Source organism: Canis aureus, chromosome 6 (genome assembly GCF_053574225.1).
Source record: "Canis aureus isolate CA01 chromosome 6, VMU_Caureus_v.1.0, whole genome shotgun sequence".
Lineage (NCBI taxonomy): Eukaryota > Metazoa > Chordata > Mammalia > Carnivora > Canidae > Canis > Canis aureus.
The window spans coordinates 64,470,060-64,488,145 of record NC_135616.1 but is presented as its reverse complement, the minus strand read 5'-3'; the positions used below and the strand labels follow the sequence as shown (position 1 = coordinate 64,488,145).

Below are 18,086 nucleotides of genomic sequence, written 5' to 3'. Positions count from 1 at the left end.
GGGCCAATCTCCTTCACTTATGAAAAGGATTTTTAAAAACATAAAAGGATGAAACGAGTCATGCAAGGAGCCTTTAGAAGAGCCCAAACACACAGTAGGTATTTAAATGGGTTAGCTACTCCTATTTCATTCCTTTGTGTTTCTCTGCATCGTGGTCTCAGGAACATGCATCTCCTGATTGACCACTTCTCTTCCTTCCTACTGGAACCCTGACAGAGAAGAAGGTGACCTCTTCTGAGGAGCTTCTCACAAGCCCCGGTGGCTGTGGAGGAGGGTACCTCCAGGTACGAAAGGGATCCAGTGATGGATGAGCTTCGGCTTCTTCATAGTTGTCCTCTAGCTGCGGTCTGGCTGCTTCCCATTCTCTGCTCCTATGATAGTCTTGGGAATGTCAGGCCCCAAGGAGCTATTTGTAAAAAATGCACATACTCTTTCCAGAAATGTAGATTCTGCAAGGCATGTGAGCCCTGCCCTGTGAGACCTCTTCAGAGGCTGGCCCGCTGCCTCTTCAGTGCATACACTCTCCTGATCTTGCAAGCACACGAGGTCCCTAAGTGTCTCCCTGCACAGCTCATGGGGAAGCTTCTTGAAAAAGTGGTCTGTACCCATGGTTTCCAAATGCCAATCCCAACTTGATCAGAATCACCCAGGAAGCAGATTCCTAGGCTCATCCACCACAGATGCCAATTTGGTAGGATTGAAGAGGACACAGGAATTTGTGTGCTTGTGTACGTTTGTGGGGTAATTTTGTTGTGCAGCCATGTTTGGAATCAAATCCCTCTCCTCTCCCCTCACTGGCCATTGTCATTGGGTTTCAACTCTCACCACACAGTTTGATGCTACTCTTTTAATACATAATCACCTTCCAGGGAAGAAGTCCACTGGATCTTTAAAAATGCTGGACCCATCTCATTTCTCTGAAATATGTGACAGAGATGACAGTGATGTACATCTTTGTGCCTCTCCTGCCTTGGTTCTTGGGCCAGCACTGCTCCTTAGCCTTAGGCTCCTTAGCCTTCTTTTAAATGCTGCCCTTCTTATTGACTTTCCCTGTGAGCTCAGCCACACTCTTAACGTAACTTACACTTCTGTGCTCATGGCTGTCAGTTCTATTCCAGTTCCAGAGCTCTATATTCATATATGTCGCCATTCTACTGGACAGTTCCATTTGGGGTGGAGACTGTTACCTGGCCCCTAGCATCCATTCTGTCCTTCTTCTATTTAATAGAACCTGAGTTTAAGCTGGGCACATAAAGTCCATTTCCCAGGCTCCCTTAAAGCAAGGTATGGCCTTGTGACTGGGGCTGAACTGGTAGGATGTAGGGGGAAGCGATGTGTACAACTTTGAGTCACTTTTTTAAAGACAAGCTCCTGCTCTTTCCAGCAGTCATGACAGGAGCTGTGGACCAACAGACAGGGGCTTCATGTTGAGGAGGTCAGAGATTCAATCTCTTTTGACTTCAGTAAGAGGGAAGTAAACATTTCTCTTATTTAAATTGTGACTATTTGGGCTCTTTTTTTTTTTTTTTTTTTTTTAATTTTTATTTATTTATGATAGTCACAGAGAGAGAGAGAGGGGCAGAGACACAGGCAGAGGGAGAAGCAGGCTCCATGCACCGGGAGCCTGATGTGGGATTCGATCCCAGGTCTCCAGGATCGCGCCCTGGGCCAAAGGCAGGCGCCAAACCGCTGCGCCACCCAGGGATCCCGGGCTCTTTTTTTAATGCAGCTTAGCTTGTACTCTTATTAATACAGTATTTTATAAACACTTCAAACTAAAGAGTCTCAAATTAAAAATATCCTCTTCCTCCTGCAAACCAACTAAAACTAGCTAATGACACCCCCCCGCCTTAAAAGTAAATGACTGATGGAGTGCCTGGGGGGCTCAGTCGGTTGAGGGTCTGACTCTTGGTTTGGACTCAGGTCATGATCTCAGGATGGTGAGATCAAGCCCCATGTTGGGCTTTGTGCTGTGTGTGGAACCTGCTTAAGATTCTCTCTCTGCGCTCTCCCTTTGCACCTCCCCCACTGCTCGTGTATGTGCTCGCTCTCTCTCTCTAAAAATACCCCAAAACATGTAAATGACTAGGGACAAATACATAAAGTCCCCAAAGAAGGCTGAATACCAGGCAGCAGGTGTCAGCAAATGTAGGGGTCAGCTGGAACTGAGGAAAGTTGTATTAAAACTTGTAAGCCCATTTGACCAAGGTTCCTCTGGCAGTTTGTCAAACATACCTGCTCTTGGTTGAGCTGACAACAGACATGGGATGGTTGATGTCATCCTTCACCACCATAATGTTATTCTGGGGACAGAGCAGAAAAAGTAGATTGCCCGCCTCTCACACTGAAACTCTTCGGGTGCCCTCACTCCACCAGCACACCATCCCCCTGCCCCCGCAGGCCCCTGGGAGAAGGAACGCACCATACAGCTAGAGCAGCAAGGAGGTGGAGGACTCACTTTGTATTTGCGGAGTATTGAGGAGTGATTCATGATTCGGTCTGTGTCAGCTGCATCCCGGGGCACCACCACAATCCCAAAGTCCCCCACGATCACCTCCATCTGAAAAAACAGAGAGAGAGAGTGTCCTTGGGTGAGACCATGACTCCAACCCCTACTGAGCAGCCACTTAGCGGGTAGAATGATCTTCCACATGGAACCCCAAGCTCTGGTGCTACGCTTGCCTTTTCAACCCTACCAGTCAGCTCTTTCAAGTAATAACCTGTAACAGTGTTAGTGGAATGAGTGGGAACTTTGCCTGGCACAACAGAAGATGCTTAATAAATACCTCTAGACCGAATGAATCAATGTGCTCTTGCATGTCTGGGCAAGAGCTCTCCAATTCCTGAGGTTCCTGTTGAGTTCATTATGCTAAAAGTAATAGGAATGACACATAGTCTTTACACGGTAGACGCCCTCACAGGTGACACAGTTCCCAATGCCCAGCAAGCGTACCCCCAGCTCTCAGCCACGCAACTGAGAAAGGGTCACCCATGCCAAAGCTGTTGGGGACTCAAGGGTCATGAGGAGCATGCAAGGGCTTGGAATGCCTGTGTGAGCATGGCAGTGATGGGAAGAAGATTACTATGAGGTCACTTCTGAGATCAGCCTCTTTATTTATTATGCTTGCTGCCATAATGAGAAATGAAGACTTTACATTAAGAATAAAATGATTTTTTTCTGGTTATAGACACAGTACAAACTCTGGAAATTCAGGAGAAAAAAATCTATCACAACCACACGACCTGGACAACTACTCTGAACATCATGTATTCCTCTCCAGTGTTTTCTTCTCTACACAAAAATGTTATTTTATCTGTATTTTTTACTTAGCATGAAATTGTGAGCATTTTTTCACATTGTTAAAAATTATTTGAAAAAATTAAGTTTTAACAGTCTGATTATTTCATTGTCTGTACTATGATATATATGATATATTAAACCAATCTTGTATTACAGAATGTGTAGAGTTACTTCTGAGGAAGTAATTTTTTGCAAGTATACATAACATTTGGTTGAAGATCTTTATATATAAATCTTTTACCACATCTCTGCTTGTTTCCTTAGGATAAGAAGTAAAATAATTAGATGAAAGGATATAAACTGAACATATTTCAAACTCTTAAGACATAATACCAAGTTGCTTTCTGGAAACTTGTGCCAATTTTTATTTTCAAAAAACCTGAAATTTATGGCATTTAATAGACTTGGATCTAGCCCGGGCATATTGCTGTTTAGATCTTGCCAATTAAGGATCCTGGATGGGGAGAGAAAGGAGGGGGGAGACAAGTTGCTTCTAAGGAGCACAGTTCATTGTGCAAGACCTGCTGTGGTGGCAAGGGGCCCAAGTTTTTCCTTTGAATAAGTACCACAAAAACAGACACTATGGAGCACTGTGGCCACTTTTTCTCTATCGGACAATTTCTACCTGAGCAGAATGCCACTCCTCAGTTTGATTCATTGATCATGTTCGAGTATGTATGTATGTGTGCACCTGTGCATGTGTACACATGCCCTTGGGTATTTCCATCACCTTTACCCTACTTCTCCCATTGCTTATAACTGGAGCTAGTTGCAGCTGGAACTCTGATATTGCTGACACAAAAAACTGGTTGAAGGTGCCCTGGGATGGAAGTTGTGGAGAGAAGTTAGAAGCTAGGTATAGAATATCAGAGTCTATAAAAATATGTATATATATATATATATGTATATATATGTGTATATATATACATATATGTATATATTGTGTGTGTGTGTATATATATATATATCAGAGCCTCCACTGGATCATGCTGTTTGGAAGATACAGAACATTATACAGCACAGGCATCTATTGGTAGTGTTCAGATGGGAAACTGGCACCAAGCATTTACCCTATAAACCAGGAATGTTAGGGAGAGGCGGGATAAGAAGTTGGAGGTAGATCCACCTCCTCCTCCACAGCTTTTTGCATTGGGAATATTACACTGGTATTCACTACTCAGAAGGTAACCCGAGGCACTGGTTCTCAAATTTGGCTGCACATCAGAATCATCCAAGGATCTTTCAACACTCTCGAAGTCCAGCTCCTGCCCAAGAGCAGTTAAACCAAATCTCTGAGAATGGGACCTAGGTATCATAGTTTTTAAAATTTCCCAGGTGATTCCAATATGCAACCAGCTTGAGGACCAGGGGTCTAAGTACTACTTAAAACTCCAGGGGAAGTGGTAGGGCAGAGAAAGATAAAAGAGAAGGGAGGAGAGATGAGGAGAGGAAGGGGAAGGGAGAGGAGTGGGAAGGGGAGAAGAGGGGAGGGGATCCATCCAAGTTGGCATACGTGGACATTCCTCAACTGCCTTTCTAAAAGACTCAAGATACGTGGTGTACATGGCATCATGTAGGATCCGACTTCAATTTGATTTTGAGAACTTGGTAGATGTTCCATAAGTGATGAAGGAAATAATAGGGTTATTTAAAGTGAGCATTTTCATTGAAAGTATGAAAACAACGGTTCCAGCTATTGTTGGAGTCCAGCCTCATGGGGAAAGTTACCCTATGGGTGACATTGTGCAGCTGCTGCTTCCCACTCAATCAATAACAGTGCCAGGTGGCTCAGTGGGTGGCAAGCAGTTGGGAGACTTTGCTGCTTGAGATGTTTTCTTTTTCCAGAAACAGGTGACAGACTTGCCCCCTGAGAATCTCAGATGGAGCACAGGAGACAGGGTCTACAGGACAAGACATACAACTTAACCACATCCAAGCTGCCTGTCCACAGGAGTTTGGGTCAGAGACTGCAGAACTTCTCTGCTCCTTTGCCCAGACCCTAGGGCACCAGGCTTGATTTTCATGCTAGAGGGTATTTGTGTGGGTGTGCATTTGGGGGTAGGGAGAAGTACCAGGTGCTAAATTGGTGAGCTGTACCATAGGTCCCATAGATATCCATCTCATGTAGGGACCTACAATCTGTCACCCCTAATCCCAGTTTCCTTCTTCACCTGGCCTCCTGGAGACCATTCTCTCCTGATTTCTTCCTACCTTAGCAGCTATAATTTTTGGTCTCCTTGTGCTAATTCTTTCTCATGTCCCTAACCTTGACTCACTGGTGTCCCACAGGCCTCAATCCTTGGACTTCTTTCTACCTATACTCACACTCTTAATGATTTCATTCAATTGCAAAGCTTTAAAGGCATACCAAAGGCTCCCAAATTAATACCTCTGGCACAGACTTCTCTCCTGAGCTTCAAACTCATGTATCCAGCAGACTTTTCAATATGCTTACTTAGGAGGGCATCTCAAATCTAAAATGTCCATGGGCCCCTGAACCTTCTGACGTCAATCAGTGAATCACTCATTCATTGTACATCCCTAAAATCCCTAAAATGCTTCTCTTATAGACTTTTTCATTTCAGTAAATGGAAACTCCCTCCTCACAACTGCTCAGGTCAAAGCCTTGGCATTTTCCTTGATTCATCTCTTCCTCTCACATCCCACATTCCACCTAAAAGGTAACCTATTTGATTCCCCCTTCAAAACAAATCCAAGAATCTGCTCATTTTTCACCATTTCCATCAAGTTTCTGCTGGTCCAAGCCTACTTTGGTAGGTTAAATACTGGCCCCCAAAGATAACTGGGTCCTAATCTGTAGAATTTGTGAATGTTATCTTATATGGCAACGCATATGCAGATTTGAATTAAGCTAAGGATCTTGAAATTACCCTACATAATCTAGGTGAGTAGTAAAAGTGTCCTTACAAGAGGGAGGCAGGGGAACATTTAACGCGGAAGAGAGAAAATGACATAAAGACAGAGCAGAGAGGCATTTGAAGATGTTCCACTGTTGGCCCTGAAGATGGAAAGAAGGGGTCATGAGCCAAAGAAGGTAAGCAATGCAGCTCTAGAAGCTGGAGAAGGTGAAGACAGATCCTCTCCTGGAGTCTCTGGAGGGAATGTGGCCTTGCCAACAACTTGGTTTTTGCCCAGCGAAACCTATTTTGTACCTCTGGCTTCCAGGGTATAAGAGAATCAGTGTGTGAGTGTGTTGTTTTGTTTTTTAAAGATTTTATTTATTTATTTGAGAGAGAGAGAGAATGAGATCAAGCGAGGGGGAGGGGCAGAAGGTGAAGGAAAGGGAGAGAGAGAGAATCTTGAGCAAACTCCTTGCTGAGCATGGAGCCTGACACAGGACTCCATCTCACAACCTTGAGATTGTGACCTGAGCTGAAACCAAGAGTTAGAACCTTAACCGACTGAGCGCCCCAGGCGCCGTATGTGTGGCCTTCAGCCACCAGTCTACAGCAACAGAAAATGAATTCAGTCCCATCAGCTCTCACTTGGATTGCTCTGGTCTTCTTGTTTTTCTCTTGCTTTTTTCAGTCTATTCCCAACAGACAGATCAATAGTATTAAAATAGATTGTGCTGCTCCTTGGCTCAAAAGTCTTTACTTAAATATCATCTTCTCAGTGAGACCAGGCTATTTCATCTTTTGGCACCACGCACACAGACCCACACGTTAGCCACACCTGCACAGTTCCCGCCCCTTCCTGGATTTTATGCTCCTCACTAGCCTTTATGTCCATCTAACACTTTATATATCTTCCTTGTTCAACCTGATTTTTGTCTCTTTGTCCCTCTTCTATAAAGGTAACCTCCATGAGGGCAGAGAGCATTGTGTGTTTTGTTCGTCACTGTGTCCCTAGGGGAAAGGCCCTGACACCTCATATGTGCTTAATAGGAGCTGTTCAATAAGTAGATTCCTGCAGAGTCTTGTCTGACAGCTGTCTTTGAGGCATTAGCCGATAAACTCTCCCTGTCTCAGGACCTGGCGAGGAGCCCACAGTACTTAATGGGAGCTCTAGGAGGCCCAAAGAAGTTACTCAAAAGATAGACTCTCAGGTCCTATACTAGTAAGGGTGAGCCTACATTTGCAGGTTCCCAGACTTGATCTGATTGGTGAGCAGAAGCATCTGGGGGAGCTTTAAAACCAGTGACAAAAGTAGATCCCCCAGACCTCACTTCAGGGATTTTGATCCAACATGTTTAGGATGGGCTGTTTAGGAGCTTTACAAAGCTCCGTAATCCTTCTGATGTGCACCAACCTCTGAGAAACTGTTGCTATAAATCACATTGGCAGTTGCCTAAGCTGCTAATTCTCTGGCTTGGTTTGGGAGGTGGTGAAAATGAGATACTCGTGCAACAAACACCTCTGAAGATTCCAGCAAAAACGAGGATGTCGCGCTTTGCCCTGGAGAGTAGGGGTGGTTGGGGTGGACATTTGAAAACAGAGGAAACACGGGGTTGCTCAGGCTCTCCTTACCCATGAGCCTGCAGGAGTGTGCTCAGGCCCCTGGCACGGTGCTGTTATTCCAGCTTATTCCACCTGCCTGTTTACAAAGAGTTCTCCGCAGGTCTTGCCTCAGCAGTGGGGAGGTGGGTGAGTAGCCAAGGTAGCAGAGCTGTCTTTCTTGGCAAATCCCTTTCCTGATGCTGACCAATGTGAGCCCATACTGCCAGGCAGTTAGCAGGATCAGAGTAGTCTTCTTCGCTCCCCTCCCCCAGCATACAACGGGACTCCCTCCCGGTTGAGCTCTGGCCTGTGATGTCTGAGGTGGGGGTCTGTGACATTCATCCTGTTCCAACTTCCTGCTCACAGGCATATCTTTTCATCCTCTGGTCAAAGGCTCCCCAGGGGAGGCAGGGGTGGGGATGGGGAGAGGAAGTGGGAGGGGGTGGACTCTGGTTCCCCAAATGTGGGGAATCTGAAGGAAGGATATGAGACATGTTGGGGCAGGAAGCAACTTGGCCTTGGGAGAGAGAACATTCATGAGGACCCAGGCGGCAAATCTGGAAGGAATGTGAAGTTATGATCATCATCCCTCTGGGAGGCTGAATTTCAAGATCTGCACTGTTGGATTTGGGGGATGCTTTGGGTTGGGGATGCTTTTGGGTTGGCTCTTAGCCAAGTACTTCCCTGGGTACCAGGGAGAGAGAGTTGAGCAAGACAGACATGGCTTCATCTCTTGGATCAATCCCTACCTAGTAGGAGGCAGTAAACAAATGATTGATTATTTCAAGTGTATCTATTACTATGAAGGATAACAGTAGGTTACTATTAAGTGGCTAATATCTTGTAGTGGCTAATATCTTACGGGTAACTGGTAAAAGTGTGGGCCACACCTCATGGTGGACTTAAAGTCTCTTATGGGCCAACCTCCTCCAACTAAGCTACACTCAGGTACTCTTTCATTCTTTCATTCTGCAAACTTTTATGGCATGTATATGGTAAATGGGGCACTCTCCTGGTGTTGCCAGATAAGACAGGCAAATCTAGTGTACTCATACAGCTTACCTTCCCAGTAGGGAGCAACCATAAACGAACATGTAAAGAAGAAAACATGAGGTGGAATTAAGTACAAGATTGAATATAAAACAAAATGACCTTTAAGTTAAAACTAAAATGACAAGAAGGGGCATAGAAATATCTGGGGTAAGAGCACTCCTAGTTAGGCCACAGCTAGTGCAAAGGCCCTGAGGTAAGAAAAACAATTTAAAAACCAAAACAGTGCAAAGCAAAACAAAATAGGTAGGACTGAAGCACAGAGAAGTAGGAAAAGTAGACAAGGACCAGATCAGAGATGGAGTTTCATTCCAATTGCAAACAGAAGTCATTAAAATGTTTTAATCAGAAGGTTTGACTTCCATTGACAAAAGGATCCAATTTACATGGATTTAGTCAGGCAAGCCTAACTGGTTAGATCCTCTGTAGAATCATTCTGAAATCAGGATTCAGAATCCTGACCATCTCCCCCAGACAGTGCCCTCTTCTCCAGGTGTAGCACCTGGGTGACTTGGGCTCACCTGTGTTTCTTCTCCAGATGAGGGTGTTGACAGATGGACAAGGGACCATCAGTAAGGAGGGAAAGAAACACGTATGAAGGTATCTGTTCTGTGCCACGCACAGTCCTGGGAGCTTTACTGAGTACTACACTGAATCCTTACAACAATGGTCTTCTGAAATATGTGCCTCAGTTCTCCATTCATAAATGGGGAAATCAAGACTCAGTGAGATATAGTTCTAGTTAGTGGATTTGAACCCGCTCTGATCAGCTTTAAAGGCTCTGTCTGCTACATCAAACTTCTTAGATCCATTTCTTAAGACTCACATTTTAGTGACTTGAAACTTTTTTGGTTTGAAAATATATTCTATCTTGTTTGTTTCTCCACCCCGGGAGGTTTATCATGAGCTTCCTCCGTTCGTTACTCTACATCGCCCCCTGGAGTATAAAATTTTGTATCCTTCCATCTGGGTTGCAAAAGATGCAAGGTGTCCAGTAGAAGCCACACTGTGGGTTGGGGTGTGTGTGAAATAGGCCCCACCTATTTCAGTAAAGAATCCTCCACCCTTGTTGTGGCCTCTGTTCCTCTCTGGGGGGAAAGCAGGGCAGAGGTTAGTATGATCAGAGATGAGAAAGTGGGAAGGCATTTCCAGAATGGCTCTCTTAAGTGCTAATAAATGAGTGTTCCTTCAGAGGGGTTTCCCAGAGGAAATTATCCCCATTCTCACTTCCAATTTGGGGGTGTGGGAAGGCAAGAGATTCCAGACTCAAGTCGAAAGCTTGTAAACCAAACCAATAGTATCTTTCACACGAGAACCAGAATCTTCCATGATAGGAGCTAAGCCTCCTTCCCTAGAGTCTGTAAATCCGACATTGGTTTTATCAGTGTGGAGGCCTAATCCCCGGGGTGGAAGTGTCCATGGGGCTTCCTGGCTGGGGCTGGACTGTCTGATAAAAACCATCTGAGCCTGAAAGACCAAATGTTTGTCTTTGCTCTATGAGTCCTAGCGCCCTGGGATTTCTTCTGGAGTGGCTAGGGCCCCTGACTTCTCTGTTTATTTTCTTTGGTTGTTTTCCCATAGCTGGTGGATGTAGGAAGCAGTTAGCCCATGGCTGGTTGGCTGGAAAACTGTGGGATCCAGCCAATTAGAGCCAGCCTATGGAATGCTGGGTTTCAAGAAGTACAAAAAGAAAGAAAAAGAAAAAACAATTTCCTTACTGGCCCATCTCAGGTGCCTAAAGTTCCACCTTCAGATTTTCATTCCTTTGGGTTAATTATTGACCCTTGCTCATTTAAAATGCAAATACCATTTGAAAGCAGCTAATATCTTTAATCATTAAACTTAATGATTTTGTCTGTTCGCTGAAAAGTCCAAACCTTCTCAAATAAAGACGAAGCTAAACCTTCTATTTCAACCAGCCAGAACCATCTCCCAGTAGCTCTTGTCCCCACCATTAGATCTTTTACAGCCTTCTCTCAACTCAAAAAGCCCATCTCTTTCCACCCGCTTAACCCAATCCTGCCCATTACTCAAAGCCCAGCTCAAGTGCGCCCCTTTTGCAGCCTGCTATGAAATATCTATCATCTATCTATCTATCATCATCATCATCATCATCATCATCATCATCACCATCTATCTATCATCATTCTCATTCTTCTCATGTATTTTATGGATTAGGAATCAGAAGACTTGTGTGACTTCCACTTCACAGGAGTGTGCTAGGGGTTAACTGAGCTGATCCACAAGAAATATCAAAGTATTTATTATCTAGAAAGTAAAGTGCACATAGTAAGAAGCTTTGTCTATTTTGTTTTCTCTGCTCATTCAGCCCCAGAACAAATGTCTGGCCCTTGGTAGGTAGTCAATGAATGTTTTAAAACCAATAGATGAATAATAGCCAACATTTATTGAGTGCTTACTAGTTTCAGGAACTCTTCTAAACTTTTTACAATTTTATTTCATGCAATATAAAAATGAATATAATAAAAAAGATACTTTTAGGTCGCAAGTGCTCTAAGGACAAGTAACATGCTTATATTCATCCTGGGCTCTAATAATATGTGTTAAGTTGAAATATTGATTGAGGGATGCCTAGGTGGCTCAGCCATTGAGTGTCTGCCTTCGGCTCAGGGCATGATCCTGGAGTCCCGGGATCGAGTCCCGCATCAGGATCCCTGCATGGAGCCTGCTTCTCCCTCTGCCTGTGTCTCTGCCTCTCTCTCTGTGTGTGTCTCTCATGAATAAATAAATAAATAAAATCCTTAAAAAAAAGAAGAAGAAGAAATATTGATTGAAGGAAAGAATGCTTGGATCAGAATTAATTTGCCAGACTGCCTTCTTTTATAATGGACAAAGCAGCGGATGGACACAGCAGCTGACAGCACAAGCCCTAGACAACTGATTTTATTTGGGGGAGGAGAGTGAATGTAACAGCTTCCCGCTTCACAAATGTGTGTCTCTGGCTGACCCTTTATTCCTTGGCCTTGACTTCCCACAAATGCTGGTCCTTGCTTGGATACCTGCCTTCGTGCTGGTGCCAGGATGATGTAGCACAGCAAAGATCAGGTCCCCTAGGGGAGACTAACTCTGTAATAGAAACCCAGGGATGGGAAGGGCTGTGTGTGGGGGGGGGTGGGGGGGGTGGGGGGGGGTGTAGAGGTGTCCCTGGGGGTTGATCTCCAAGGTTAGCCCAGGATCCTGGATCTTGAATTCTCTAAGGAATCAAGAATGAAAAAGCCAACTGCCAGGCTGCACAAGCAGCTCTTTTGTATTCCATGGAGAGAAACTTGATGGATATGTATGGAATTTTCTGCCCCTGGAATGTAAGGGGAAGGGTGTGTCATTGGTCAGAGGAGGTCAGAATTTACTGTGGGCTAATGGATCTTTGTGCCTAATAGGAAATGCCCAAGGGATGTGTTAGGAGGTGGGGTTGTTCCTTTGACTGTGTGATTAGACTGCTGGATGGAGAGCACTCCTTCAGGAATCCCAATAGAAAGAGCTAGAGCGACTCAGCAGAGAATTTGTGACTGTGCCGGAGGAAGCCTTGGCATCCTGCTGTGGAACAGACCAGCTCAGCTGCTTCCCAGCCCAGCTGGAGAACAAAGCTGCTCCACAGCCTGCTTTGAGCTTTCTTTACAGAAGGGTGGAGAGACTCCTATTTCTCCCCAGATCTGTCTGAACTAGTGGCTTCTCTCCTTCCTCCAGAATCCTGAGGATTCTGAAGAACATAGGAGGCTAGGATGTGGAGCCAGGACCTGTGGCCTTCCCAAGAAGCTTGGTTCTTCTCCCCACCTCCTGTCCCCAAGTCTATGGGCAGATTCAGGGGTTTGGGCTCCTGGTGACCAAACAGAGGTCTGTGGCAACAAGTATCACTTGGGACACCAGGTAATGAAGAAACCCAGCGTAGGTCCGTATGCCTTGTCCCTGGTAATCTCATGGATAGGAACTAAAAACCCTAAAATGGACCCCTTCCAGGCAAACTCCAGAGGGTAGAATTTTCTAGTAGAATAAGCAGGACTCACCCCATACCCAGTCATTAAAGTAAGGCCTTCCTTTTCTAGACCCTGAAATCCAACCATCCTCAAACAGGGACTGTGGAATAAGCCATTGAATTACTCACTAGTTAGTAGTTACTAACTAACTACATCCCCCTCTGCCCAGCCCAACCCTATTTCTAGCAGAGAACCGGACTCTGTACCAGAAGACCCTAGTCTCTAATTCTCAGGGCAGTAATCAATGTTTTACAGTCAGTGGCTATAAACTCACAGAAGAGATTTCTCTAGATATCCCGAGGATGAAAGAAAATAGAAAGATACCCTTAGAACAGAAAGAAGAGGTTCTGCATTCTCTCCCCCCCCATTCCCCCCCCCCCCATTTCTACACTAGAAGGAACCTAGGGATCTGTGAAAACCAGATCTCTCCTCCCTCCTAGAGCAAAACCTCCCAGGGACAAACCCTCAGAAGAAAATGGGTCTTGATGATCATTGGTGGGTGGGGCCCCCGCGCTGGGCTTCCAGACTGGGCCAGGAGCCCCGCAAGTGGCCACGAATGTCCAGACAAGGAAGGCGTCCGTGGGGACCCTGATGAACAAATGTTCGTGTTCAGGGCCGACGGAAGCCTTTGAGGTTCTGCTAATCAGTAATACAATAACTGAGACTAACTTCCCATCATCCCTGTGGAATAGATCTAGACTTGAATTTTAATTTGATTTAAATAAATCAAAGGTGATATTTCTAGCACACCTCTTTTGTGGGTTGAGATTCACACTCATTATGTAAGGAAACAGCTCCTTGATTTTTTTTTCCCCCTCTGCCTCAGGTGCCACAATTCTAAGGACTCCACAGATTGGCTGTGGGTTAAGTTAGGGGACAGAGCAGTTGAGTGAGAAGGGATGGGGAGGTAGAGCTCTAGGCTCCAGAAAGCCTTTTGGCGTGAGCTTTGTCTACTTCACCCAAGTCCCTGCTGCCTGTGCTGTGGATTGGGATTCGTACCAGCCAGGCAGGAGGGATGTGGGTTCCTGTTGGCCCTCTCGTTGTGCTCTCTGGCTGCAGCCGGGCTGGGTGCTCTGGATCTTCAGAGTCACCAACCAAGGGGGAACATAGCTGAATAAGTGAGGGTCTCACTCCACCTTCATGGTCACTTTCCCAGTTAATCAACAGCTTTTGGTTTCTCTCTTTTTTTTTTTTTTTGTCTCAACCACCATGTCATGTCAACACCAGAGCCCAATGGGAAGAGGAGAGACCTGGGTCTCCTTTTCTTGGTCTTCAAATGTCGGATCTGCCAACAGCAAGAGAGACCATTTTGGAAAGAAGTCAGAGGACCTGAGGTCAGCGATCTAACTGGGAGGAACAGAGAAGGACTGGCTGTGCTTCCAGGGTCCCCATGCTATAAATTCCAGGCTCCACAGAGGGGGAGGTGTGCCCCTGAGATGGGGCTCCAGAGATTCCCTGCTCCTGTAGGCGGCCCTTCAGGCTGCTGCCCCAGGTGCTGACTTCATCCCTCCAGGACATCCGGGCCTCCCCAAGGGATGTGCCCCCCACAGCTGCCCCCCACTCCCTGATTTCCCTAGCTTCCTGAAAGAGCTCTGCTGAGATCTTGTACACAACTTCGGGTACAGTACTGTTTACTTTCACAGCACCTTGTGAAGTAGAGAGGAAAGTAAAAGTTAATTAAGTCACTTCATCCAGAACTGAAAGGAGGTTTAGAATTTCACCCGCAAGAAATGGTCCAGGGGTGGCGATGAAAGGCTTACACAGTATAATTCATCTGCGGGGAAACTCTCCCTGCCCTCCTGGTCCTCCCACAGCATGTTAGCACTCACACCCTTCACCTGGAATATCTGTGTGTATGTCTGAGATAGTTTAGGTAAATTCCTTTAGGAACATTTGTTGTATGTAACTGTGTGTGCAGCACTAGGCTGGGCACTTCACGTACACAATCTCATTTCATTTTCCTCAAATCCCATGAGGCAGGTACTATTATTACACCCATTTTAGAGATGGGAAAAACTGAAGGTCAAGATAGATTTTTGTCATGAGCTGTGTTGGAATGGACCTGGAATCTGGAATCTGATCCTGAAGGTCTTCTCTCCCTCTTCAGAGAAATACATGTATGTACACGAAAAAATTTCATATGCATACGTCTTGCCACCTAATACTGCCTATTTTTTCAAATGTCAGAATGTGTTAGGTAACATGGTATAGATTTTTAAAAACACAACCAAGATGTACTATGTGAAGTGATGTTAAACTTACTCTGATAACATTTTGCAATATATACACATCTCAAATCATTGCATTCTACACCTTAAGCTAATACCATGTTACGGGCAGCCCGGGTGGCCCAGTGGTTTAGTGCCGCCTTCGGCCCAGGGTGTGATCCTGGAGACCCAGGATCAAGTCCCACGTCAGGCTCCCTGCATGGAGCCTGCTTCTCCCTCTGCCTTGTGTCTCTGCCTCTCTCTCTCTCTCTCTCATAAACAAATAAAATCTTTAAAAAAAATAATACCATGTTACATATCAATTATATCTCAATTAAACTGGAAAAAAATCTGATTCCCAGAGAGTTGAGTGGTTTGCATGGGGTCTCACAGCAGGTTCGTAAAGAAAGCACGAGATCTGGAATTGCTGCCTTGAGAATCCAACTTGCACAGGGCTATGGAATTGGGAACTAGCAAAACTCAGGCTATCCAGTGAACGAATTAATGAAAGAGCAAGAGCCAACGTACAGACAAAGGTGAGTAACTTAGGAATTAGCTGGTTTAAAACCATCAACATCAGATCTGGCAACAAAAGATGTACATTGAGCTTCCAAGTGGTATAAGTTTAACTTCCTGTTTCCTTCTCTTCCCTAGTCAATTGCACGAAGGATCCTACTGACCTTCTGCCATTAATGCCTCTCCTCCTGACCCCTTTCTTCTTGTTGAGGGAATTCTAGGGTGGTATTTACTACCTCTTCAAAAGGAATCAAAGGAAAACAAAACACACATAATCTCAAAAGGGCTAAGGCTTTCTTTAAATCCTTCCCTCCCCCACTTACTGCCACACACAGACACTCCCAAGTACTCCCTGGAGAAGGTATTCCATGACTCAGATTGCTTTCTTCCAAGGGGCTTTACAGGAGCAAGATCGAGGAGGAGTGAGCACAAAAATGCAGTCCGGGATAAAGCTTGGGATAGGTGGGAACTTTCTTCCATAGTGACGTGAATGGATCGTCCTCTGGGGAGCTCCTCGAGATGGGATGCTCGGATTGGGGAGGGAGGTAGTAGGGGAGGCGTGGAAAAAGCAAAGGCTGGAACCAGGTGCCCCCTCCCCATCCTTCCCAAGGCAGCTGTGTGTGGTGCTGCAGTAACCCTGCTACTCACATCCGCCTCGTTCCAGAGCCCCGGGATGCAGAAGGATTCCAGCAGGTCACTGCCACACAGCAGCAAGATCCGCAGCTCTGAGGAGGGGGAGCAAAGATTGCACAGGGGTAAGTGGAGACCTGGAAAACATGCAACTCCCAGCCCTTCCCCTGTTAATACAGAAGTCACCAACCCTTGGGGTTCCAGCACCCAGCTCTTCCAGGCTCCCCTGCACTGTGTGGTGCGTGCAGTATAGAAGCCTTTGCCCCCCACGCCCCCGGCTCATTTACAGACCACTCTTGCCCTTTGCGAGAGGAGCTGTCATTCAGGGAGGGTCTTGGCTTGCCTGGTTCGGAGGGGTTTCTGGGGGCCCGGGTCCTTCCGTGCTAAACCAGGATGGTTGGTCATCCCAAGAGAGACCGAGCCAGCTATGTGACTTGTCTTAGATCTAAGGGGCTCTCTCTTTTGCTCCCCATCAAACTTAATTGTCAACATAGTTTGGCTTCCATGCTGCTGTGCATTATCCAGGCTTCATCACAAATGCTGACACGATGGGGGGTTGGGGGAACACCGAGTGTACCCATGCGCTACTGAGTTAATCAGATGTCCTCCCTTTCCAGGGCCACCGCCCTCAGCAAACAGCTTGAGAAGCAAGGCTGAGCCCACCCGCCTCCTTCCCAGGCGGGCTTCCTGCTTGTCACTTATTTTCCTTCCCTCCCGAAGCCTGCCCTGAATTATCCCAGCATGGCCCATCACGACAGGCAGCAAACTCACTGACTTATTAAAACTGAGCAGTGGGGAGAAAAGGATCCCAGGATTCTCAGAACCACGTGGGGGAAGACCTCTGCCTGGGTGTGACTCAGTGTGCAGCGTGTGGTTCCCAGGCACCCTGGGCCCTCTGGCAAGAGGCCGTGGCTGTGGGCATCTTGTCTGAAAGTGTGAGACAGCCCTGCTCGGAGCCTTCCAGAAACCACTGCCACCCTGCACCGACGCAGAGACATGGCTGTTAGGCCTGCCTGCCTGAGACCACACAGCTCCTCGGGGACCTCACAAGGACTTTCAGACAGTGACCTGGTCCCTGCTGCGGGAGTCTCCAGATGGCACAGAGAAGGAAGGCTGCTGGGCTGACGACAGTGCCAACATCTTGTTGTCCCACCCAGGGCAGCCCTTCCCCATGGGGCTCCTCCTCATGGAGCCATGGGGTCTTAGCTCCAAAATATTCCTGTAGCCTCCCCTCCCCTTTACATCATCCCGTAGCCCAATCTGCTTATGTACGGGGACCTTAATTTATCTTTATATCCCCAGGCCTGGCAGAGTGACCCGCACACGGTAGGTGCTTGGGACGTACTGAATAAGTGAACAGCAGACAAGTGACCACAGAAGTCATGGAAGCAAGCTGTCCAGGAGTCTCCTGGGTGGACCTCATGGCCTTTGTTTTTGGAGTGGGGAAGGGGGGGCACAGGCAAGAGGTGTCTCCCTCCTTCCATGCTATGCCATAGGCCTTCTGGCCCAACTCCCCATCTGTGGAGATGAACCAGCCTTCATATGGCGGAGAGGAGCCAGACTGGGTTCATTCCTGGGATCCTACTGTTCCCATCCCCTGCTTGGAACCACCCAGAGCTCTGGAGCTCTTTTTCTGTAGAAAGAGAAAGAAGCCGAGGCTCTGGAGCTCTGACTGCCTAAGATTTCAGTTGGGTGGCCTTGTCCAGAGGATGTGGCAGCCCTTGGCTTTCTCTGTGTCAGTGGGTCTCAATGGCGGGGGGGTGGGGGGGGTGGGGGGGTGGGGGGGTGCAGAATGATCTGGTCCTGACAATGCCTGGAGACATTTTTCAGTTGTCAAGACGAGGGAGAGAGGTGGGCTCCCGGGATCTGGTACTCGGAGGGCAGAAATGCTGTTGAACATCCTACAAGGCACATGGCTCCCCCCACATCA

The 18,086-nt window shown here is 46.6% G+C and overlaps 1 protein-coding gene and 2 long non-coding RNA genes across 8 annotated transcripts in view; 2 read left to right on the top strand and 1 right to left on the bottom strand.

Moving 5' to 3' along the window:
* Positions 1-18,086, bottom strand: part of NMNAT2 (nicotinamide nucleotide adenylyltransferase 2) — a 194,898-nt gene that overhangs the window by 7,632 nt on the left and 169,180 nt on the right. For all 6 annotated transcript variants that reach the window (XM_077901989.1, XM_077901990.1, XM_077901987.1 and 3 more), the window contains 3 exons: positions 16,175-16,251; positions 2,459-2,560; positions 2,236-2,303 (listed from right to left, as the gene is read on the bottom strand). In XM_077901989.1, coding sequence (XP_077758115.1) covers positions 2,236-2,303; positions 2,459-2,560; positions 16,175-16,251 — 247 coding nt within the window. The remainder of the gene's footprint in view (positions 1-2,235; positions 2,304-2,458; positions 2,561-16,174; positions 16,252-18,086) is intronic.
* On the top strand, positions 299-3,459 carry LOC144316266 (uncharacterized). The gene is made up of 2 exons (XR_013382114.1): positions 299-1,435; positions 3,189-3,459. It is a non-coding gene; the product is annotated as an uncharacterized LOC144316266 (long non-coding RNA).
* LOC144316267 (uncharacterized) lies at positions 15,942-17,821 on the top strand. The gene is made up of 2 exons (XR_013382115.1): positions 15,942-16,281; positions 16,774-17,821. It is a non-coding gene; the product is annotated as an uncharacterized LOC144316267 (long non-coding RNA).